Source organism: Girardinichthys multiradiatus, chromosome 10 (genome assembly GCF_021462225.1).
Source record: "Girardinichthys multiradiatus isolate DD_20200921_A chromosome 10, DD_fGirMul_XY1, whole genome shotgun sequence".
NCBI classification, from domain to species: domain Eukaryota; kingdom Metazoa; phylum Chordata; class Actinopteri; order Cyprinodontiformes; family Goodeidae; genus Girardinichthys; species Girardinichthys multiradiatus.
Window position 1 is genome coordinate 30,123,257 of NC_061803.1, and position 25,475 is coordinate 30,148,731.

General features: G+C 40.1%; 1 protein-coding gene across 4 annotated transcripts in view; it reads left to right on the forward strand.

The window, feature by feature from the left end:
* The window catches only part of LOC124874960 (caskin-2-like), a 92,963-nt gene that overhangs the window by 33,372 nt on the left and 34,116 nt on the right, over positions 1–25,475 (forward strand). For 2 of the 4 annotated variants that reach the window (XM_047376672.1, XM_047376673.1), the window contains exons 4-13: positions 2,828–2,925; positions 9,683–9,828; positions 12,028–12,123; positions 12,913–13,046; positions 17,184–17,292; positions 17,400–17,508; positions 17,623–17,717; positions 19,755–19,872; positions 21,555–21,677; positions 24,591–24,668. In XM_047376672.1, the coding sequence (XP_047232628.1) occupies positions 2,828–2,925; positions 9,683–9,828; positions 12,028–12,123; positions 12,913–13,046; positions 17,184–17,292; positions 17,400–17,508; positions 17,623–17,717; positions 19,755–19,872; positions 21,555–21,677; positions 24,591–24,668 (1,106 nt within the window). The remainder of the gene's footprint in view (positions 1–2,827; positions 2,926–9,682; positions 9,829–12,027; positions 12,124–12,912; positions 13,047–17,183; positions 17,293–17,399; positions 17,509–17,622; positions 17,718–19,754; positions 19,873–21,554; positions 21,678–24,590; positions 24,669–25,475) is intronic. The other 2 variants (XM_047376674.1, XM_047376675.1) reach the window with 2 other exon arrangements.

Below are 25,475 nucleotides of genomic sequence, written 5' to 3' on the forward strand. Positions count from 1 at the left end.
GCTTTATTGGCCATGGTTTTTAGCCATCTTTGATTCACTTATTCATATTGTACATAGCTGGTCTTCTTTATTCTTTCATGCTGCTTGGTGGTTTAGTTGGATTGTTCTAGTGTAGTAAAGAGTTTGTTGACTAAAATATATTTGACTCTGATTTGACTTATTGTTGGTAATAAATTCTGGTATTTTAAGAAATTGTGTGAATTCATTCTGTGTGTGCACAGAGTTTTACTGCTCAATAATGCCAGAGCTTGGGTCATCCCTTTCAATTTTATCCTAATACCACCGCCTTATTAGGCTGGTATTCATGGGACAACCCTTAACAGACCGAATTATTGATTAATAAATTATTAAAGTATTAATATTAACTATTAAATAATATATTTATATACGTAATCACAACATTTACTTGCAAAAAGGAAAATGTGTAAATGAACTGCACCAAATGTAAAAATAAATTCCACTTTTAGTCCGGACCAAACAAGTGAACCAAAGCACATTCCTGGTGTGAATAGGCCCTTAAATGTACTTTTTCTGGTCCTATGTAAGGTAAGTAAGGGTTACATTAGCTTGTAGATAAAAAGTCACAAATGTAAATGTTTTAATTGAATACATCATAGTGAATGGAAGTGTGGGGAATTTTTGACTTCAGAATCAGCTTTATTGTCAAGTTTGTACAGACAAACAAGAAGTTTGACTGTAGTACACTTTTGATCAGTTGATAAACCGCATGTTTAAGTATTAGTACAGTTTTTGATAATTTGCTTACTTTATTCTTTCGCTTTTGCACCTGTTTCCTCTTTGAACATATTGAAATCTTGGTTACTGTCCAACAACATAAATGTAAATACACTGTATGTGGCTTGATCCCTAACAGGATGCTTCCTTAGGAACCAGGAAAGAAGCACAGCTTAAAAATGTTTTAACACAATATGTATGTCGTCATCATCCACTTCATCCGGGTCTGGGTTGCGGGGGCAGCAGACTCAGTAGATACACCCAGCCCAAGGCGTTCCCAGGCCAGCCAAGAGACATAGTCCCTCCAGTGTGTCCTGGGCCGTCCCCTGGGCCTCCTCCTGGTGGGACGTATCTGGAACACCTCCCGAGGAAGGCGTCCAGGAGGCATCCAATAAAGATGCTCGAGCTACCTCAACTGGCCCCTCTCAATGTGGAGGAGCAGCGGCTCTACTACGAGCCCCTCCTGGATGGCCGAGCTCCTCACCCTATCTCTAAGGTAGTGCTCGGTCACCCTATTGAGGAAGCTCATTTGAGCAGCTTGTATCCAGGATCTTGTTCTTTCGGTCATGACCCAAAGTTCATGGCCATAGGTGACAGTAGGAACTCAGACTGACCGGTAAATCAAGAGCTTTGCTTTTCGGCACAGCTGTCTCTTCACTGGCACAGCGTCCTTATTACTGCGGTAGCCACACTGATCCGTCTGTGGATCTCCCGCTCCATTCTCCCTTCACTCGTGAACAAGACCCCAAGATACTTGAAATCCTCCCCTCCCCTTGAGGCAGGAACTCCCCTCCAACCTGAAGAGGACGAGCCACCCTTTTCCGGTTGAGATATGTATTTCAATATGTATGTTTTGAAACCTTTTTTAAATTTTTTATTTGAGCTCTCTTATGGATAAATACAAAAATCTATGAAGAATGTGATGTTCCTATATGTTGCTTTTTTAAGAAATTATATAGTAGCTTAACTTTAATTATAGTTATTCAAGAGGTAGACATTTTTGGTATTTCCCTGACAGCTGGAACTTGTGTGTTTAGACCTTAAGCTTACTGTTTTAGATCTTCTGTTTTTGGTAAAAATGTACTTCATTCTTATGTGATCTATCAAAACAGTCCATCACAACTTCAAGCTCTACACTGATTGTTTTGGACATTGCACAATGTGAGTATGTTGACTTAGAACTGGTGCTAGTGTCTGCTTGCAGTGTGCATGTAGTTTGTTTGAGGTGCCACACAATGGAGGTGTTGATATGAAGCTGTCCATCTGCAAGGGAGCTGGTATGTGATTGGATGTAGGCAGGAAGGAACTACCTTGGAAATATGAGAACATTTCCAAGGGGTAAAGAGGATTGTGAAGTGTGAGTAAACCGCTGGCTGTCACTGAGTCTACACCATCACACTGACACATATTCAGCACATGTCAGAAGGTTTCAGTAGAAGGTGATGAGATGTGTAGTGTATTTCCAAGAAGAGATACAGCAGGAAAAATAAGTATTAAACACATCAGTTCTTCCATTTCCATAGATTTTCAGTTGGAGTTCAAGTCGGGTGATTGAGTGGGTCATTCTGAAGATTTATTTTTCTCAAATCAATTGAGTGTTTCCTTGGCTGTGTGTTTGGGATCATTGTCCAACTGAATAATCCACCAACGTTTCAACTTCAGCATCCTGGTAGATGGCACCTTGTCATCAAGAATTGTGCACAGATAACATTGTGGCTGAGTAAATTTCTTATTCTTTTCATGGAAAAATTGTTCTGCTAATTCCACGTGTTTCTAAGGTTTTTTTTGCAAGTGACCTTTGGTTCTAAGAAAAAATCTGCTGAGAAATCTTACAAGGAGCATCTAGTGGCTAGAATGATGTTCTTTCTTCCCATAGCTGCACTGTACCTTAGCAATGGCTGAACTTCTGGATTGATCTTTTGTTCCCACAAGAGTGCTGCCTACCATCAGGTTCTTGGTCACCTCTCAGACCAAAGCCCTTCTTGTTGATGTGCAAAGAATTCAGTGTGATTTACAAATTCTCCCATCTTCTTGCCATCCTCACATTTATCTCCTCTCCCTGCCTCCTTTCTGTCTGTTTTTCTCCCCACAGCTTCTCAGCGCTGCACCACGCTGCTCTGACGGGCACCACAGAGCTGTTGTCGCTACTGCTTGAGGCTCAGGCCACAGTGGATATCAAGGATATCAATGGTATCATCATGACAGAACAACCTCACTGGCTCACCCGGAGTTGGCCATCAAGTTGACAATTTTGGAAAAACATTTAAATTTAAATATGTAAAGTTCAGTTTCACAAAGTCAGTGGAGATTACACTGAGCCTGAAACGTCTTCATCAGCTCTGATGCTCTGCTGAAAATATGTTTAACTGAAAAAAAAAAAAAAATCTTATGCGCTTTGATGTTTGTATCCCACAAAGTGACAGCGGATCCACGGCAAATATTTTCTCACTTCCAAGAAGAAGAGATACAGTGGAATTTTGAGCTGCAGCTCGCCAACTGAACCCAGAAGCGTGTAAGGCTCATAAGCATGAGCGTGTCGGCTCTGAGGTCGGCAATATATTCCTGAAGAACCCTGTGAAGTGTTGAATTTAACTTCTAGCACTTCCAATGTTGCATGTCCTTAAGGTAATTTATATGGAAGACATGGAAGCCTTCATATAACCAATAGTAAAGCCTTGCAAAGGTTATGGGTAATTACAAGTTTAGGCTCTGTTACAAAGATGGTTTACTTTGTTAACTTTGATGTTCTCATCAATTATTTTCTGACTGCAGGAAGATCAAGATATTTGGCTCATTGTTTAGATTAAAATAACATCCTACCACCCTTATCATCCTGTTGTACAAAGCATGTTTTTCACAACAAAATTTCACCAAAATCCTGGGTATTTAGATGGTGCTCCCTGAAAAACATGATTAAGCACCTAAATGGAATGGTCTGATTTTGGTACAAATGCAGTCCATGTTTACAAAGGATGCAATGTGCTAGGAGCCGGATTGTCTCGAAAGGGCCTAAAGGCCAATTTGATGCCTTCATGAAAAGACTGATCAGGCATTTCGTGGAGCATCCAACAGCTAGTAAACAGTGGGTCAAGGTTATGACATATTGGATGCCTTATAGATACGTTAGACAGCATTACCAGCACCTGACAGTTTAGAAGAGGTCACATTATAGGTTTGCAGGAGGCTTTGTGGTTGTGATGTGCAATTGTCTGAAGCCCATTTCAGATCATCCTTATATTCTGTGATCTACACATGAATCACATCTTTAAGCCATGCAATCAAACAAAAGGTCATGGAATCAGGGATCGAAGTCGACTCACATACAGGGGTTGGACAATGAAACTGAAACACCTGGTTTCAGACCACAATAATTTATTAGTATGGTGTAGGGCCTCCTTTTGCGGCCAATACAGCGTCAATTCATCTTGGGAATGACATATACAAGTCCTGCACAGTGGTCAGAGGGATTTTAAGCCATTCTCCTTGCAGGATAGTGGCCAGGTCAGTACGTGATACTGGTGGAGGAAAACGTTTCCTGACTCGTTCCTCCAAAACACCCCAAAGTGGCTCACTAATATTTAGATCTGGTGACTGTGCAGGCCATGGGAGATGTTCAACTTCACTTTCATGTTCATCAAACCAATGTTTCACCAGTCTTGCTGTGTGTATTGGTGCATTGTCATCCTGATACACGGCACCACCTTCAGGATACAATGTTTGAACCATTGGATGCACATGGTCCTCAAGAATGGTACGGTAGTCCTTGGCAGTGACGAGCCCATCTAGCACAAGTATTGGGCCAAGGGAATGCCATGATATGGCACCCCAAACCATCACTGATCCACCCCCATGCTTCACTCTGGGCATGCAACAGTCTGGGTGGTACGCTTCTTTGGGGCTTCTCCACACCGTAACTCTCCCGGATGTGGAGAAAACAGTAAAGGTGGACTCATCAGAGAACAATACATGTTTCACATTGTCCACAGCCCAAGATTTGCGCTCCTTGCACCATTGAAACCGACGTTTGGCATTGGCATGAGTGACCAAAGGTTTGGCAATAGCAGTCCGGCCGTGTATATCGACCCTGTGGAGCTCCCGACGGACAGTTCTGGTGGAAACAGGAGAGTTGAGGTGCACATTTAATTCTGCCGTGATTTGGGCAGCCGTGGTTTTATGTTTTTTGGATACAATCCGGGTTAGCACCCAAACATCCCTTTCAGACAGCTTCTTCTTGCGTCCACAGTTAATTCTGTTGGATGTGGTTCGTCCTTCTTGGTGGTATGCTGACATTACCCTGGATACCGTGGCTCTTGATACATCACAAAGACTTGCTGTCTTGGTCACAGATGCACCAGCAAGACGTGCACCAACAATTTGTCCTCTTTTGAACTCTGGTATGTCACCCATAATGTTGTGTGCATTTCAATATTTTGAGCAAAACTGTGCTCTTACCCTGCTAATTGAACCTTCACACTCTGCTCTTACTGGTGCAATGTGCAATCAATGAAGACTGGCTACTAGGCTGGTCCAATTTAGCCATGAAACTTCCCACACTAAAATGACAGGTGTTTCAGTTTCATAGTCCAACCCCTGTATATGTTACCCCTGACCCGCTGAACTGTAAGGAGTAATATGTGACTGCACACTGAGTGCAACAAAGTTATTTGGTATTTTAGCAAAAATTGCAATTGAGCATCAAGACCTGCTGTAGAATATAGAGCAACGTGCTACTTTATGTCAAGTCAAGTCAAGTTTATTTATATAGTGCTTTTCAGCAACAAGGCACTCAAGGCGCTGTACATAAGGAAAAACATTATAATGATACTGTTAGATTTATGATTATTGATTAATTAATCTTTATCAATAATTATAATTAAAAATCATAAATTGACAAAATTTATTTCTTAACCAAAATCCTCATTTATGAATCGGGACCAGAGATCTCTTCTGGTGTTGTAATTGTGGCTCAACGCCTTTGATAATTACAACCGTTAAATACTCAGTAATAATTAATAACTATTATCGGAGATGTCACTGTTTAATTGACCGTTTCTGCCGAAACGTGTGGAACTTCAGCCTTATCTTGACTGACGAATCACTCTTGCACAAAATATACACAAAACGCCTTCTGTTTATCTATGTGAACATTTATTAAATCCCAGCCCTGATACAATCCGCTCTTCCGATTTAATAATCTTCACCTACTCAAACATGCAAAGTTCTACACAAAAGGGGTAAACTATCTAACTAAACAAAATAAAGCAAACAGCAGTGGGTGCATATGGGATCAAACCAGCAGTTATGGCAAAAATGATAATATGACAAAAGGGATGTGGTGGTGATTGGAGAGTGGGTGCGGAGCTCAAACTGCAACTCAGTCATAAAACATCCCCCAACTCTGCGCGGGTTGAGCACACAAAGCGTTATAAAACTTTTGGCAGCAAGCTAGTAGGCAGTAAAATTGAAGACAAAGAAAATGGTGAATTTCACCATGAGGTTATTATAACAGTTCAGTTTTACAGCGCACCTGCGCACAGGTGTTTGCACAGTAAAGACACACTTGCGAGACAAGGCGGTCTCCGAAAGTACCAACAATGGCATGCACATACACTCAGAACGCATTAGACTCTAAATGGCGACTCTAATCGCACTAAAAATCTCCTCTACCCTGCCCGGATATTCCTAATAAAGAAAATAAAAAATAATAATAAAAGGATGTGTTTTACTTTGTTGAAGCCTTCATTCTGGGCGGAGTTGAGAGAGAGTGGGGTGGAAGTTGGAAGTTAATGTGCGTCCACAGTTAACTTCAGGAAAAGCGGTCAATCTTCGTCCTCTGGCCTCCTTGGCGAAAGGGAAAAATATGATCTGACCGTTACAGTCACTTAGAACAAAAACATGGTGGCGATTCATCTCCTTGAAACTCCGTGGTTTTTTTTAGTTACGTGTTAAGCTCACGTCAAAATGAAATTTCTGACCTTCTCATTCCAGGAACCTCAGTTATGAATTTTTCGTTGGCCAACGAAGGAGAATAAAGAAATCCACTCGGGACTCTTCTCCAGATGATGTTTCAGTTGCGTGGTCACCGCGTCATGGTCTCCAGCTGAAGGCGAGCCCTCAAAATGAGCGCCTTCCTATATAGTGTCTTGTGACGTCAGACTTGGGACTCCCCGTCATATCAGATGCGGTGCCCGCCGGGATTTGTAGGAACAGGCTATCCTGCGGTACAAAATAGCCGATGACGTTCAAAAGGTCATAGCGGCGTCCAGCAACGTGCAAATGGTCCAGTATTCAGCAAACAAATGGTCCAACAATACAAAAAATCAAACAACAGAGGTAATTAAGAAAAAAAAGAGAATAGAATGATGGATAAGAAAATGAAAGGAAAATTAGACTAAAAACTTAACTAATAATGTTTAGATAACACATTCAAAGGGCACTCTAAACAAATAAGTTTTTCATCTTGATTTAAAGCAACTTAGGGTTTCGGCGCTTTAACAGTTGTCTGGGAGTTTATTCCAGATTAGTGGACCATAAGAAGTAACAGCTGCTTCTCCATGTTTGGTTCTGGTTCTGGGCATGCAGAGTATATTTGAGCCAGAAGACCTGAGAGGTTTGGGTGGTTGATACACTGACAAGTCTGTAATGTATTTTGGTGCTGAGCAATTCAGTGATTTATAGATAAACAGAAGTATTTTAAAGTCTATTCTCTGAGCTACAGGGAGCCAGTGTAGGGACTTTAGAACCGGGGTGATGTGCTCCACTTTCTTAGTTCTAGGGAGGACGCGGGCAGCAACGTTCTGGATCAACTGCAGCTGTCTGATCGACTTTTTAGGCAGACCTGTGAAGACACCGTTGCAGTAATCAATTCTACTAAAGATGAGCACATGAATTAGTTTTTCAAGGTCCTGCTGAAACATTAGTCCTTCGGTCCTGGAGATGTTCTTTAGGGGATAGAAGGCCGACCTAGTTACTGTCTTTATGTGCCTCTGAAGGTTCATGTCTGAGTCCATCACTACAACCAGGTTTTGAGCCTGACTGGTGGTTTCTAGCTGTGTTAACTGAAGCTGTGTGCTAACTTGTAAACGCTCTTCCTTTGGTCCAAAGATTATTACTTCAGTTTTGTTTTGATTCAGCTGAATAAACTTTTGGCCCATCCATGTATTGATTTCTTCTGAACATTTACCCAGCGCTTGAATGGGTTCATAGTCACCTGGTGACATTGTAATGTATAGCTGTGTGTCGTCTGCATAGTTATGATAATTTACGTTGTTGTTTATTAAAATCTGAGTTAGGGGGAGGATGTAGATATTGAATAGGATGGTCCCTAAGAAGGAACCTTGGGGAACGCCACATGTGATTTTTGTGGTCTCTGATGTAAAGTTACCTACTGACACAAAAAAGTCCCTGTCCTTCAAGTAGGATTTAAACCAGTTGAGTGCTGTACCAGAAAGGCTGAGCCAGTTTTCCAGGTGCTCTAATAAAATGGAGTGATCAACAGTGTCGAATGCTGCACTAAGGTCCAATAATACTAGCACTGTGGTTCTTCCACGGTCTGTATTTATACGGATGTCATTGAACACCTTGACAAGAGCAGTCTCTGTACTGTGGTGAGCACAGAAGCCTAACTGGAAGACATCGAAGCGGTTGGTTGTTGTTAAGAAGTTGTTTAACTGCTGAAACACAGCTTTTTCAATAATCTTACTGATGAAGGGGAGGTTTGATATAGGCCTGTAGTTCTGTAGTAGCAGCTTGTCCAAGTTACTCTTTTCAATAGAGGTTTGATAATTGCTGTTTTCAGGGCCTGGGGGAAAACACCTGACAAAAGGGACGCGTTTATTCTTTGTGTTAAATCAGATGTTATTAAGGACAAAGCTTTCCTAAGGAAGGCTGTGGGTAAAACATCGAGACAGCAGGAGCTTAGTTGCTGTGATTTCTTCTAAGTTTTTGTAGTTTATTTGGTGGCATTGGGAAATGTTGTCAAAATCAGTTCTAGTTGGAGACAACATTGGTACTGGAGTTGATGTGGATGTGCTGACTGCCCCTATGATCGTTTGGGTTTTTTCATTGAAAAATTTAACATTCACTGCAGGCCCTGGTAGAGTGGAGTTGAGATGCTACAGTTACAGGAGGGTTTGTTAACCTGTCAACCATGGCAAATAATGCACGAGCATTGTTAATGTTTTTGCTGAGGATCTCAGAAAAGAAAGATTCCCATGCATTTTTCAGTTGTAGGTTATTTTTGTATAGTCTCTCTTTATAGATAATATAGTGAACCTGGACTCCAATCTTTCTGTGTTCAGCTTTTCGACACTCCTTTTTTTCACTTCTGACTGGTGGAGCACTTCTCCATGGAGACATTTTCTTCCTAGAAACGACTTTCACTTTAATTGGAGCAATTGAATCAATGATGACAAAGGTTGTTTTAGACTTAGGAGGCCTGTAAATATTCAAGAACATGTTTCGGACCGGGCTCTTTACCTGGAGAGCCAAATATTCAGAAAAGTCAAATTTGCCCAGAAATACTTTTTTACACTTTAGTAAATCTTTAAACAAAGTGGCCACCCCTCCACCGTTTCTTTGCTGTCTGCTCTCACAAAGAAAATTGTAGTTCGGAGGCGTCGACTCTATCAGAATAGAAGTCACATATTTCCCAGAAGTATCTATACATTTCTCCCAAATTACTTGCGTCCTTTATGCTGTGAAATATCGAAGAAAGAAAGAATTTTGATGTGTGTCATTGCTTTTAAAGAGGAGGAATTCCTCTAAACAAATAAAATGGCGTTTAAGACAAAAATCTTAAAATACCTTCAGTTTCAATTTGTTTTAAATTTCCTACTGCCTAATTTTTTTAATCTTATTCTCAATCAGAATTTTGTGGATAAAAACAACAGCTTTAATATTTATACCAATTGCTGTTTACCACTTAGTACCTCGCTGTTGTCCACAGGCATGCGCCCGCTTCACTATGCAGCGTGGCAGGGTAAATCCGACTCCGTTCTGCTGCTGCTGAGAGGAGGGGCTTCCGTCAACGCTCCTTCCCATGACGGACAGATACCCTTACATCTCTCTGCACAGTACGGACACTATGAGGTGGTGAGTACAACACACACACACACACACACACACACACACACACACACACACGCACACACACACACACTGATTCAAGGCATTACTAGTCCTCTGCTGAAACTTAAGCCCATTGTTCTTCAGCTGGTTTTGTTCACCAACAATACCAGTAATTCCAGTAATTTCATTGATGCACACAATGACTACACACATTTCTTTCTTCCAATAACGTATGTTTTCCATCTATAATGCTCAGTAGGACAGACATATCTAAAGCACACACAGACACATGACTTCGTATTCCTAACCTTTATTGTATTGACTTCTTTCCTGTACACAGTTACCCCACAGGTGTTAAGAACCTCAAGAAATCTGGAACCATTGCTTCCAGTATTTAAACTAACTTACCCTTACTGAGAAAATATTGAATAATGATTTAGCTGAACAGATCAGCATTTGCACTGAACAAGAAAGATCAAAACAACACAGGAAGGACGTTATCTCTGAGGAAGGACACAAAGCTAATAACAGCCGCCAGGACCTCAGAGTGGGGACAGGTGCAGTTAACAAAGGAAAATTATAATACTTGCAGACAATGATTTATACACTTAAAACTCCTCCTTCAGGTCAACATAGGCTTCACCAATTCACTGGTGGCCAGCTTTCTTCCAACCATAGTTATATACCTCAATTTCACTTTCTTGTTTTTCCCATTGTGGTTTTTACATTTTTTCCTCTTTTCTCACACACTCAGCATATGCGGGAGAGAAAGCAAAATCCCTCTCCCAGACTACTCCACATGTAGTTTTCTAAAAATAGGGCCATGGCTACCATCTACATATAACGCACATTTCCAGGCAAATAAACTTCACAAACATCATTACAAATCCTGGGTATAACTTTAAGGAATACTCTTAAGTATTCTATTCCCCCCAAAAATCATTATATTACCCATTTTCTAATTTTCTGCATCTTTTATCTTCATTTTTATCTATTACACTTAATTCTGCTGATCTGGTTGCTCATTTATTTTTATTGATTTTTAAATCTATATTCTGTCAGTATTTTGATAGTATTTTTATTTTCTTGTTTTGGTTTTATATATTTTTATGCATCTTTTTTGTTATATTTTATCCTTAATTTTACTCATTATTTTTTTTTTTTTTTTTTAGTCTTTAACATTTTTTGTGTGACACCACTAGTAAATATGATTTTATAGACCGATCCCATCCTAATTATCTTCATTCCTCTGATTTTGTGGGTGCATAGATAACTTTTGAAATGTAATTTGTTTTTCAAAATTCTTTAATACCTTTAGTAGTTTGAAAAATATTATTTTGCCTTATTTTTGATCTTTGATTATTTTAAACTTAAACCCCTAAAAAAAGAAAATGTCCTGTGTGTTAGAAACGTATAAATAGTTTACCATCATAAGGGACAACCTTAGTAAATCTGAATTGTGGGGTCAAATCCCAGCAGGGCCTTTTACCCAAACAATAACTTTCACTCCTCTCACCAGAGCTAAGGAAATCTTAGAAAATGGATCCATACCACATCTTACTGGGAGGGGTTGGTTTCTGTACCTGACTCAAGCGGTCACACTCACTCCTAAGGGCAATTTAGAAGAGAGAACCCATGTATGCATGAGGAGAACATGGAAGCTCCATGCAGAATTGTCCTGGCCGGGGTTGAAACAGCAGTGCTTACCACTGCGTAAGTACCACCAGTCGCCCTTAAAAATAAACCATCACTACTTTTTTCTTTAAATATCTACGACTGGCAACTGTTGAACCGATTCCAGGGTGACCAGCTTCTGGTTTAACACTTGATTCACATGTTAACTATAATCCACATCCCTTACCCAAAAATGTTGTTCCACCTTTATTACGATCAGGTGGTTGTTCCTATGAGGAATACCAGTCCTATCGAGGTGGATGATTATACCAACAAGGTTCAAAGAGGTAACTAAGACCATATGTAAACATATGAAACACTTGTAACTTGACCCCCTTTGAGAGCCGACCTCTTTAGCAGAACACCATTTAACACAACGCTGACAATCCTGCTAAGGAATCGCACAACAGCTCTCATGTGTTCCTCCCCTCTAGCAGAAGACAAAACATCAAAACACATGTAGAGGATGACTGGTGTTTGAGTACATGTGCATTATACATGAGGTGATACTGCTCACAGTGTGTTGTACTCTCTCCCTTTCCCCCTCAGTCTGAGATGCTGCTGCAGCACCAGTCTAATCCCTGCCTCATGAACAAGGCGAAGAAGACTCCTCTGGATTTGGCCTGCGAGTTTGGCCGACTCAAGGTACCGGATTAATTGTGTCGTTTTCTTATCTGGCAGTTGCAACCATTTTGGATGATGGATTAAAACTGAATACGGCACTTAGATAAAGTCACACTTCCAAATAAAGTTGGTTCCCATCCCAGTTCACTTGGATATAAAATAGGGCTTTTGTGGCCCTATGCATCAGCACATTTCATGGTTTTTAAATGAAAGCCGGAGATTTTGACTCATAATCCAATTATTTGCATGTGAAAACACTCTTTCCTCCTTATATATGGGTGAGGATGGCTTATGTCAAACATGAACCAGAGTTTAAAAAGAAGTGACCCTGCTCAGCTAAGCCTGTTTGAGTGAAAGGGCCTCAGTGGCTTTTTTTTTGGACAATATAATGTTTAAAGAGATTTGCACTTTGGAACCTAATTTACTGTTTCTTTGCCACATCAGCCAGATAAACCAGTCTGCAAGATGTGTTGCTTGCACTAAAATTCAAATTAGTCACACTTTCCATGCTTATTTGATGCTCTCTCAACCAGTCTGAGTTAGCAGTTTAGTCGTGAAAGAATAGAGGGTTTTGGGCTGTCTTCACCACACCCATACTGTCTTTTGACAACTGCTGGGCAGTGGATAAACCCTAATATGCTAGTTAATCTTAATCTTTTTCTACATAAGTTGTCATTTATAGTACAGCCTTTTAATGTACAAGGAGTTGTGTTGTGTTTGCATATACACATTATTTATGTATTGCTTATGTGATCATTTCTTTCCAAATTCTCCCAGTAAAAACATATATATTTTTTAAATTGTCTTTAGGTGGCTCAATTGCTGCTCAGCAGTAACATGGTGTCAGCGCTCTTAGAAGGAGAGAGAGGGAACGACAGCCTGGATTCTCCCTCCATTACCCCCCTTCACCTGGCAGCCAGGAATGGGCACAAAGACATCATCAAGTGAGATAACCATAAACATCCATCCATCCATTTTCGGTACCAGCTTGGTTCTTAGAGAGTTGTGGCAGCTGGTCCCTATCCCTCGGTGGCCTTTGGGCAGGAGGAGGGGTGCACCCTGGATTTAGGGAAACCTAGAGACACAGGCATTCTTAAACACACTTAAACCTAAAGAATTTAGAGTGGTCAATTAACCCCACATATCCATATTTTCCCTATGCAGGCAATGTGATTGCATAGGGAGAATATGTAAACATCTTACAGAGAGATACCTGCCGAGATTTGAACTCAGGAGCTTCTTGATGCAGGACAACAGTGCTAACAACTTCACCACTGTGCAGCCCTAACCACAACTCAGTGATGTTTAAATGATATGTTCACTGCTTGACATTTCTGGCTTGATCACAAATATGTCAGCCCTGCTATGTCTTAAAAGAAGGTAAATGTAACTTTTCATGAACAACGCAATACACGTTACGCTCTGTCATCACTTTTCTTCCAAAATCTAAGCCGGAATGCAGAGCCAGTGTATAAGAAAGTTCACCCAGTGAATTCTGAAACCACCTTCAACTGCCAAAATTAAGTAATCATATGCTGTATACCCTTATCATTATGGCCCATCACATTGCAGAGATTTCGGTCCACTTCTTGCTTCAGTTGCCTTTGCGGGTATTTGTTTATGGACAACTTCCTTAATATGCCACTAAACCATTTCAGTCTAGACTTGAATGGGCCATTGCAACACATTTATTCTTTTTGGTTTTAGCAATTCTGTTGTAGATTTGTTGCTGTTTGGGGTTACTGTCCTGTTGTGGGATCTGATTTGGGATCATCTTGAGCAGCCAGACAGATGGCTTCTAGATTACTTTGGGAAAGTGAGGAGCTTACGGTTGACTCTAAAGATGCCAAGATCCTGCGCTGCAAAACAAGCCCAAATCATCACCTCCGCTACTGTGCATCACAATAGCCCTTTTTACTACTAATCTTTTCAACAAGCCATGCATTTTTTCTGGTTTTATTGGCACTTTTGTGACCAAAACATTCAGCGTGGCATTTTGCCTCTCTTAAAAAAAGACGTCTTCAGTTCTGAAGAACCCTTTTGGATGAGAGGTGAAACATCTTCAGGAAACAGGTGAAGTCCAGTTTCCTTCCACTTTGACACTTAGGATTGTCATGTCCTGGATGACTGAAAATATATACCAGTCTATTTATTTTTATCCCAATTCTTCAGTCTGATGCATTTCCAACAAGATTGAGCAAGCATTTGCTGGAAAGACATCATTTTTTTTAATGGCAACTTGTAAATCAGTGTGCATGTATGTGCAATGAGCAAAGTTTGCATGTGTAGTGGGTGATGCCCTCATCTGTTTTAGATTATGTCCTAGATCTAATAATATAAATCAGTGGTTTCTGACATTAATTGCAGTTAGCTTTCAGAGATTATTGGACTGCATAATGTTTGATTTAGGAACTGTAAAATCATGTTACTGCAGGGTACACTGTAGGGAGTGAAGATCTCCATAAGTTACGACTTTTTTAATAAGAGTGTAAAAAACACTGTACCAGCAAATTGCTGTCCTTCTACCTCGTAGTGTCTGATGACATTTTTTTATCTGAGTTCTCCGTCATTTCATTGATTTCATTCCATTTCTGAAAGCATGGCTCCAATGTTGATATTATACCATTCTGGACTCTATTTTGTTATTTAAATTTTTCCCCCACTATGAATGAGAAACAAGATAGTTTTCTCTTGTTTTTTTTTAGACCAGATACTAACTCTAGTTAGTGCTTAGAGTCTGCTTAGAGTCAATTGCCAATCTTTTCCATACAAACAATCCAACATTCTAAGTATAAACAACCCCACAGTGTAAAGAACATGCATGTTAGGTTAATTGTTGACCTCAAACTGCCTTGTCGGGGTGATGGGTCTTGGGGTTCAGATGCATGCATTAGGATAGGCGTGGGGTAATGGATTCCAGAGGGCTCTGGCTTGGCCTGCTGACAATCTGCTTGCCTTTTAGGTTTAGGAGGGGGTTGGGGAATTTGGGGAAGTTCAAGCAACCTCACCTGCAACCCTGGAATGGATTAACTGCATACAAAAACATGGATGAGTTTAACAATAAATAAAGCTTCGAATAATTTAAATGCTCTGCTTCTTCTTCATGGCAGTCTGATCTCACCTAATAACAAATCCAAAGCTCTACACCCTCATGTTTTTCTCAGCTGAATTAGATTTGTTTTCCAACATCAGCATGTTTTTCTGTTAATATGTTAAAATATGTATTTAGTTTGCCAACTAACCCCACCCTATGTGTTAGATATTCTGCTGATGACTCCCACCCTCCCTAAATTATCAAATGTTATTTGCAACATCATCTCCACTCTGTATCTCCTGAGCAGGAACGTTCAACAGCTAAGGCTGCTAAAAGCTATGCAGCACATAGGTTTATCTAGAAATCACTTCCTGCTTAGGGCTTTGCCAAACTGACACTGTCTGCTTACCACCTAATTGCTGTCAACTTTCTAGATCTGGTCCGAACTAAAACTACAATTGTACACATACAGGTGCATCTCAATAAATTAGAATACCAACATAATGTTTATTTCAGTAATACATGTGTTAATTTTGAGTATTATGGTTTACAGCTAATGCAAAATATTCAATGAAAATAAATTATTAATTAAGGCAAATAAAAACTTTTCATTTCGAAATGTTATCATATAACCATTGATACCATTCATAAAGAAGACGGAACACAAAAACGTATTCCTGAAAAAGCTGACTTGAATGGAAACACATAGTGATGTATTCAAACATATTAATGGAGAGTTGAGTGGAAGGAAAAAGTGTCATAGAAAAAGGTGCAGGCGTAATAGCGATAACCACAACCTTGAAAGGATTGTGAAGAAAATCCCAAGTTTGGTGGAGGTATAGACTTTGTGGACTGCAGCTACAATCCACCTCATCCAGACGTTTCCAGGACTGATGCATTTCATATCCATTCTGAACCAGAGACAATATCAGAAGTATCTTAACTGGACTAAATAGAAAAGGTCCGGACTTTTGCCCAGAAAAGCCTCTGTGCCAGGAAAAATGAAAAGATCTCTATGTTGTTTAAAAAAAAACAAAAAAACAGGAGAAGACATAATAGTGAAGAATATTTCTTTGAGCAGTTTCCATACTGAGCTGTTTATATTCAGCGGAGTGTTTAAAGACTGAGTGACTGCTTATCTGTAGGACAGAAATGGAGTCTGGTTCTAAGCTATTTGATGATTTGAAGACACTGCACCTTCTCAGCCTTTTTTACCAACAAGATTAAAACGCATTGCTGCTAAGGAAAGACAGTAAGTAGCTGGAACTATTGGTTTATTCATCTGTCATGCTGGATGTTCTAAAATGTCTCCACTCTGTCTAGCTCTGCTGCTTATTCTAGAGCATATTATATGGTTTATACTGTTCTTCTAGTATTGTAACTTTGGGAGTCTAACAAGCACGTGTTAGCAAATTCATAAATGAAATAACTGCCTTAGTGGCGAGCCTGCTACAGGGGCCGGAGACACAGGAACTCTCAATAACTTGGATACATAAAATATTATTTCAACCGAACAAGGTGATTTCCAAAGAGCTCTATGTTGAAAACTTGACATAAAATTGATAACCAACTGAGGGATGATGCATCTCTCACCTCCTGGGTTAGGTCTTCTTCTTAATGGCATGTCTTTAAGATGCTTTTCATCTGATTGAATTTTTTTCTTAGGCCCCCCCTTCTCTTTTGATGTTTCATATGTGTCATCGTCAGGTGAACCGGCGTGTAAAGGTTATGAGTGGAAGACCTACCAAAGTTCAAATGTGACATTTTGAAAGCTTCGGGAATCAGCAACAAAATTCAATTAACAGCCTGCAGTCATACACAACATCCTTTAGCAAAACTTTATGCCTGACTCGGCCTCCTCCTGCATCTCTGCCTGGGTATGATGCCTCCAGAATTCCTACATCTGGGCCTCTGACAGACCCACAGACATATTTATTGTCCTTTGTGGTTCGGTGAATGGGGGGTACATTACTTAATGGGATGTTATGGACATCTGCAGCAGTTAAGATGCGGTCTCACAGTGCATGTTTCTGATTTCATTCCCCAGGTTGCTGCTCAAAGCTGGCATTGACATCAACCGAGCCACCAAAGCGGGGACTGCTCTGCATGAGGCAGCTCTCTACGGCAAGACGGAAGTAGTGCGGCTGCTGCTTGATGTAATGTGGGATGACTGTTGATTGTTTCTGTCCAACTACCTTGTGGTTTGAAGACTTGAGTCTTTTTTGGTCATGAATAAAGTGGATGTGACTCTGTTTATGCACAGGGGGGGATCAACGTGAACATGCGCAACACATACAACCAGACAGCTCTGGATATCGTCAACCAGTTCACCACTTCCACAGCCAGCAGAGACATCAAACAGCTGCTAAGAGGTTTATTTCTGCAAAGATAACTTCCTGAAATGTTGGCAGGGGTAACAGTGTAGTTCTTGCCTTTTAATGACAATGAGCCACTTAACAGGGGATGATGCTTCTTTGTCTATGCAGAAGCATCCAGTTCTCTTCAAGTCAGAGCAGTGAAGGACTACTGGAATCTCCACGACCCCACTGCTCTCAACCTGCGGGCTGGAGATCTTATAATGGTAACTTTTACTGTCTTTCATGTGCTAAAAACTGTCCCTGTGTAGCCGTCAGCTTGCAGCAATTTGCTTCCCACGCTGGTTTAAAGCCACAACATGTTATTAAAATCATTGAGATACTTTCTGTGTTTATGACGACCAGGGTGGGGCAAACGTTGATTTTAAAAATAATTCTGTTGACTTTTAACTTCCTCATTCCTTAGCACCAGGCATTAGGTTCACCGCAGCTTTGAGTGCAAGCAAAGAGTCATGGCCAAAAGTTTAGGCAGTGATGAAAAATGTTTAGGCCTCAATTTTCTTTGAAAACTTTGTTTTTCATTATTGTTCCTTGCTATCAGATACAGATTAATTCATTGCAAAGATGTTTATTTGCTTAAAAAGTGCATTGGTTTCCTCCAAAGAAAGCATGCAGATGTCCTCACGTTGTCCATACCTTAACCTGCCAAGAATATTGCAGCTGAAAGAACGTTTCTTACAATAATCAGAAACCAAGAGTCTTCAGGAGGAGCCAGGATTATATTTTACGTAAGAATGTTCAACCAGAATAATGTTGTCACCCGGTCAGAGCTTGGTCAACATCAGCAGCAAGTGGGTGTAATGGCATTTCTAGACGGAATGAGGTGAAGACTAGAAGAGCAGCAGAGAAATCACTTCTGTCCAAGAAAAAAACAAGAACAGGGTGAAATTTTACAGAAAGTACAAGGATGGACAGTAGGAGACTGTTAGTCTTCTGAATGTTTGTGAAATCCTTTTGCTAGAGATAACAGGCAATGATGGGTGGGTGGTATCATGAGTCCAGACTTGTTTCAACATTGGAAGCATTTTTGATCCGATCTATGTGTAGGGTTGCTTTACATCCAAGGGTGGAGGCTTACCGACAGTTCTGCTTAAGAGCACTTTCATTAATAAAGAGTGGAAGCTAAACATTCTTTCAAGAGCACCTACTTCCAGCAATCCAGGAACAATCTGGTGATGATCTGTGTATTTTCCAGCTTCACGGAGCAGCGTGCCACTAGGAAAGCCAAAGATAAAATCTGAATATTTAACTCTTCATATCCTAACAAGAAACTGGTACCTGGCAAACCTGAGTCCAGTAATGAAAAATTTTAATAATAAAGGTATATATAGTGAGTTATGTATTACCTATTACTTCTAATTTTAGACAATTTGCTGCCTGTTGCACAATAAAATAAAATGTGAAATGAATTTTAAGAACAGGTAATTAAGCTAGAAACAAACTCCATCCTGTACCTTTTTCCTGCTGCTCTGCTCTGTTCTTATAAACAGCGGGTTGGGACTGCCGGCTGAGAGCCCATGTAAGAGCAGTTGTGTTTTTGGGATTTGTGTGGGATGTTTTGGGATAATTAAGTCAACTCTGAACAGGAGACCAGAGAGACTGGCTGAAACCTGTCGAATTACCAGCTTGTTTGCTAAACACCTCCTACCTCCCCACCCACACACAAAGACACACACAGTCACACACTAACTCATGCATGTGTGCGGTTGTGTGGTACTATTCTCATTTCATGTATTTTGATATCTTTATACAACTCCCCCAATCATGTTTGAACTCGACTGTAGCAGCGGGCTACCTTGTCAGTTTGTTTTTGTTTCTTCCAGGTATTTTCTTGCCAAAGTTCCCTTCCAGGCGACTTTGGAGTTGCACATTTTAACAATGAAATATGCCTATTTTGTGTCATAATTGTCTTTTCTCATGTCTTTAATCCTAATATAATGTCAATTACTGTCCATTGTCTTCAATATTAAGATGTTTTATTTCAAATTTTGCATTTCTGGGAACAGCGTGTCACAGACACTTTAATAAATAGGTTGTATATTTGCAGCTAACTGGCTTTCTGTTATTGTCTTAAGTGCTTTAATGATAAAGCCAGACACTAATTCGAGCTTATGCAGTGTTGACAATATATTGGATTTTTTTTTACCACTTAAGTAGTTTTGTGAGCTATTGTTTGACTAATGGCTTGTAGCTGAAACCAACTTGTCTTCTAACAGAAGCGTGCTGTCATTTGTTGCCATCAGGTCTTGGAGCAGCACTCAGATGGCCGTTGGAAAGGCCACATCCATGACAACCAGCGGGGGACCGACAGGGTGGGCTTCTTCCCCCCTTCAGTGGTGGAGGTCCTCAGCAGGAGAGCAGGTAGACAAAAATACAGGAACAGGAACGATACAAGGAACAGTGCAGTCAGGTCAGGGATGAAGTAGGTTAGAGGTTTAAAGCAAGGTTATATTATTAACCAGAATTTCACAGGGCTTTTCAATACATCATTTGTATGTCCCAACTGTAAAACTACCAAGACATGGAGAACTTTAATTTGAGGAGCAGCCCAAAGGCCCTTGGTAACTTTGGAGGAGCCACATAAACCCATAGCTCAGGTCAGACAACCTGAGAACAATGGAGTGCACACAATTGTTAGCAGTGTACTTTATGGGCTTTATGAACCAAAAGCCAAAGATCCCCCCACCTGCCCCCTCCACTACTTAAATAAACAGAAAATCGGTGTCTCAGCCAAAAAAAAAAAAAAAAACTAAAACCAATGAGTGACTAAAACAAAATTATTTTGCACTCTCGTGCACTACTAGCACCCAACATGCTAGCTGCTGTGGATTAGAAAATGCAGTTATGATGATGATTAGATGGGATTCTAAGGCAATGACTGTCCATGCATCACCTATCCCAGCTATCTCACCTGCTACCAGTGATCCTGTGACTGTTTTGGACTTGTGGAGTGTGGGTATATTTTCTATACCCGCTAATCCATCCGGGCTTCTGGGGCAAAACAACTCCTTCTCTAACTCATTGCTGATGTATTTCCTTCATTGCAACATCCCCTCAAATGCATCAGATCAGCAAACTCCTGTCTTTAAGGAGATGTTTCAATTTGCTGCTGATCCAGTAATCAAGGGTGTTTGATTAGCACCAGTCTGTCCTCGATAGTCCTATGAATGTAGTAATGGTTGTTATAGTTTTCCCATGACTGTTCCAGCTTAAATGAACTACTTCCAAATGTGTTTCCTTAACATAAACTCAAAAAAATTATTTAATAATTTTATTGTCATTCTTTTAATTAGTCTTATTACTTGTCAGATTACTTGTGGCAGTGAGTTTTATCTATGCAAGTATAATATCTCAAGTCACGTTTATGAGCTAGAACTGTCACGCTAAGTTCCATAATCACGGGAGGCTTCAGCCTGCTTGTAAATCAGCTGGTTTGATCCATATGAATGAATACAACTTGAGCCCTGTGCTTGTTTTGCAGCTGTAAAGCCACTGACATTCAAAGAAAAGGGTAAGAGGTCGAGTAACTGCAACAGGCACAGATGCACAGTTGCATATCCACGAGCTGCAGCATTTCAACTCACACAGACACACATTGATTGGATTACTGTATCAGCTCAGTGCTAAAGCCCCCACAGTCTCTGCTGGGATATTGTGTGTATTTGCTATGCATATGTTCTTGTATGAGGAAGAAAAGACATGAAAGTTTGCCTCAAAGTCTTACAGGCACTTTGCATTTAGAGCAAACTCAGCTGTGAGTCTAAGTTTGTGCGAGTTCTGTGATGTTAGTCCTATCAGCACATAAATAATCAGTGAGCAATGTCTCTTTCTGTGCAGCTTTTGGTCTTACATTCCTAGTCAGTAACTCCAGAGAGGATTTGTCCTGGTTTATGTTGTTCTGCATGCATGAGAACGTTTTTAAGCTCCAAACAGGTGTATGGATACCTCCCCTATGCATGCTGACCACACCCCTGCATGGAATCAATCTGAACCTATTTTTGTTTCTCACACATGCCCAACCTACACTTTTCCCCTCTCCCTAGGGGGCGCTCTCTCCCGCCAAGGCTCAATGCCATGCCAGAGGCCGCACCTTGCATCCAGACCTTCTCCCTCAGGCCCTGCCCCTCAGACTGATGACTCATACATCCTTGGTTATGATCCTGCAGGTATACACACACCAACGAACTGTTCAGGGCCTCTAAATGAGGGAGACTAAAAAACAAACCATCAGGCCAAACAATTAGGGGTCAGTTTGTTGCATTTGCTGCTGTTTTACTACAATATGAGTTACTGTGATCTACTTTCATAAAAATCAATAGATATATAGAATTCCAGGGGTATTAAATCTATTTGTTTGCCGTTAGTGTCAACGAAATGAAGTGTGGTACAATGTGCTTTTTATCTCTATTTTTATCAAAATACATGATTGCCAGGAGACAGAAACAGTTATGCATATGTTAGGTACGTGGACATACAATGATAGCATGAAACAGCAACTCCTGGGGACCAAGTGAGATAGTAAAGTAGAGCAATGAAGTAACCCACAGCCAAAACAATCACAAAAAATACGAAACAATTTTATTTTGGTCCTTCACCACCTTATTCCTCTACACCTAGGCGTTAGCATTTATTGCAACCTTCTTTATTTTAATTTCCAATTTTGTGCTAATCTGTTCACTACTTTGTCTACTTGTATTTACCGTTACATATCTGTGTATTTTTGTATTGCATCCTATTTGTGTTAACAAGAGGTCCAGGGAACCCTGCCTCTTGTCAATTGTTAGCTAAAGCCCGCCAACCTGCTGAGGTTTAGTGTGGTATAGAAAATAAATACATGATTAAATCTCCATTAGAGCTGCTCAAGTCAATCAGTAAGAAATCAGTATCAGCCAATTTATGAACTTGAATTAACTTTTATGGAGTTAAATAACAGATAAAGATAGGGTTAGGGTCATTTGTTTTGATACAAAAATAGCATACATGTGTAATTCCCTCACTGTCTGTTGGATTCAAAAATATTGTTTATATCAAAAAATGTACAGCATATTTTTCTCTTTTATGCTTTTTAAGGAAAGAAACAGTCTAGAAATTCATTCACTTAAAAAAGTGACACTCATTTTGTTTAATTTAACACAGTCAGACATTTCTGTTAGTTTGATGGTTATGGCTTGCAGGCGAGGAAAACATAAATTCAGTTTCTCCGAAAAGCGCAATATTGTATTCACATCCACACATTGGAAATCTTCCTTCACAGTTCAAGACTAGTGCACCTTTTCTACCACACTTTTTCCTACCATACAACTTTCCATTATTATGTTTGCATACACTCCTTTGCTAATAATCAGCTTCTTCACCAATAAACCTTTGAGGCTTACTGTCCTTGTGGAGTGTCTGCTGGACAATTGTCACATGATCAACCTTCCCCATGCTTGGATAGGTCATAACATGGTCATAACACAACATTTGAATATTAAAAATAATGTTTAATTGTTCTCATGTTATATTATTCTCTTCAGTGAAACTGAATTACACTTTTTTTGTGAGATGAAGGCCATATTCAGCATATTAAACCTTTTGAACTTGAACTATTAAAACAAAATAATGTTTTAATATGTCCTAATTTACTTATTCGTAACTGTAAGCCATCTGGGTCAGATGTCTCATATTACATAAAGCATTTATGTTTAATAACTACTTTTAACACTGTTAAAAACAAATGTCTAGATTATACTGGGTTACTCTACTGGCAAAGGCAAGAAGGAACCAGGACAACAAAAAGAAAAGAATCAAACCAAACTAGGAATTGCCCTTTTGCCATTTTCCACTTTTCTAGATTTGTTTGTTTCATACCTAACTGTTTTGGTTTCATACAAGTTTGTTATATAAATCTTCAGGAAATAATATATGATTGAATAAAATTCACACTGAAATTTTGCTTTCCTACCTCCGCCATGGAGGTTACATTTTTGTCTAAGTCTGTCTGTCCATCTGTTTGCAAAATCACTAAAAATGTTACCAACAGATTTTGGTGAAATTTTCAGATGAGTTGCATATTAGTATAGGGAACAGATGATTACATTTTGGTGGTGATGTGGAGCACCATCTGGATCCAGGTGTTTGAAGGATTCTTTATCATTGCCTTGGCAACAACTTGGAATTCCTACATGATTTGTGAACCTGTCAGCAGCTGACATGCAGCGGCGATGGCAGTGGTCTGGCCTCTATGAATGCTTTTATGGTCCTAATTATTTATCTCCATAATTCAATAAAATAGATCACATCTAAGAAATACAAACTGATCCCTGGTGGCTGAGTACATGGCTACACAACAAAGACATCAGGAATTGAATACCAATGAGTGAGATACAAGAGATACAAAAAATCCACAAGCAGATACAAATACAAAGCAGCCATAAAGCACATGAAGACTAGAAAAGCACTCAGAGGTCTGATATCCGCCAAGGCAATAGGGTCACTGATGCATGTCAGCTTTTTCCTATACTGTTGAGGCATACTCTGGATGACTTCTGGCCACTGCATGTCAGCTGTTGACAGGGTGATAAACCATGTGGGAATTCCAAAATGTTGAACCATGGTAAGGCAATGGCAAAGAATTCAAAAACTCCTGCCTCCAGATGGTGCTCTCCATCACCATCAGAATCTAATCTTCTGTTCATTGTCCTTTTATGCAGCTTGTCTGAAAGTTTCATCCAAATTCATTAATAACCTTTTGAGATATTTTGCAAACAGACAGACAGATGGACAGACAAACCAATGGAGACAAAAACACCTCCATGGGGGAGTTAACAAACACACAGATGTAAAAAGGGCCAATACAGATGTCTTAAAGAGAATATACAAGGATATTAGATCTATTAAAACATCCACATTTCCTCTGTTTTATAACTTTGTCTTGCTTTTATGTCAGATGGCTGTTTTACATGTCTCTGTCTGCAGTCCCACTCCCCTCCCTCACTCAGTCCCTCTGGTGTTCAGTGACAACTCCATAGGTCCAGTTCCACCCCTGCAGGATGCAGGGAGTGCACATAGCGTGTGTCTAAGGTGTGTGTGTTTGTTAGGTGCTTCACCGACCAGTCAGTTCTCAGCCCCAGCAACCCCTCCTCAGGACATTTGGGTCCTAAGGAGCTCTCCCACTGGTAAGAGTGTGTGACCCCAAACACCTGTCAACTCATCCCCATCTAACGCCTTGAACTACCCAAGCCCCTAACCCGGCGGGAACCTTTAGACATCCAACAGCCCTGCCATTTAACCAGACTTCTGTACTGGCTTACATCCTGGCCTTACCCTAACCACCCTGTAAATCCCTTGTTCCCCTTCTGTCCCAGTAATCCTCTAACCACACTCAGAATTGTCTTGCAGCAGAATAATGGTAGGTGGTCAGCATGGGTTTATGTCTGATTTACTTGCTCAACTATTCAATTAATTGTTGATTACCTGATAGAGTGAAATAGGTGGATGTAGTGACATGTGTACCACCCTGTTTCCGCGTCTATTACTATTACAAACTGGATCTGGAATTGATAAGACCAGTTGCTCTAATTTGATTGGCAAAATGTTCTCCTGTTGAAAATCTAGTTGGTCAACAGATAGTAGGAATGGTCTGTATACTGACTTGCTGTGTGTAGGTAGTTTTCCCAAGTCAAACAGTATAGTTTTTCCTGTAAACCTGTGACAGTACTTGTTTTAAAACTTTTTTATGGTGCTGCCATACATTCCAATCATTCTCTGATTTCGATGTGTTTTGGGTTTTTACTGTCAGAGTACATACAGGACCTGTATGTACTCACATTCATTCATTATAGACATGAATGGCAAATTGATGTTGAACATTTTTGGATTATTTTGATCCTTTCTTTCTCTACTCCGGTGGTTTTTAAAAATAAGAACTAGATGCACAAATTTGTATTTATGTCCTTTAACACATTGCACCTAGGTTGCACACT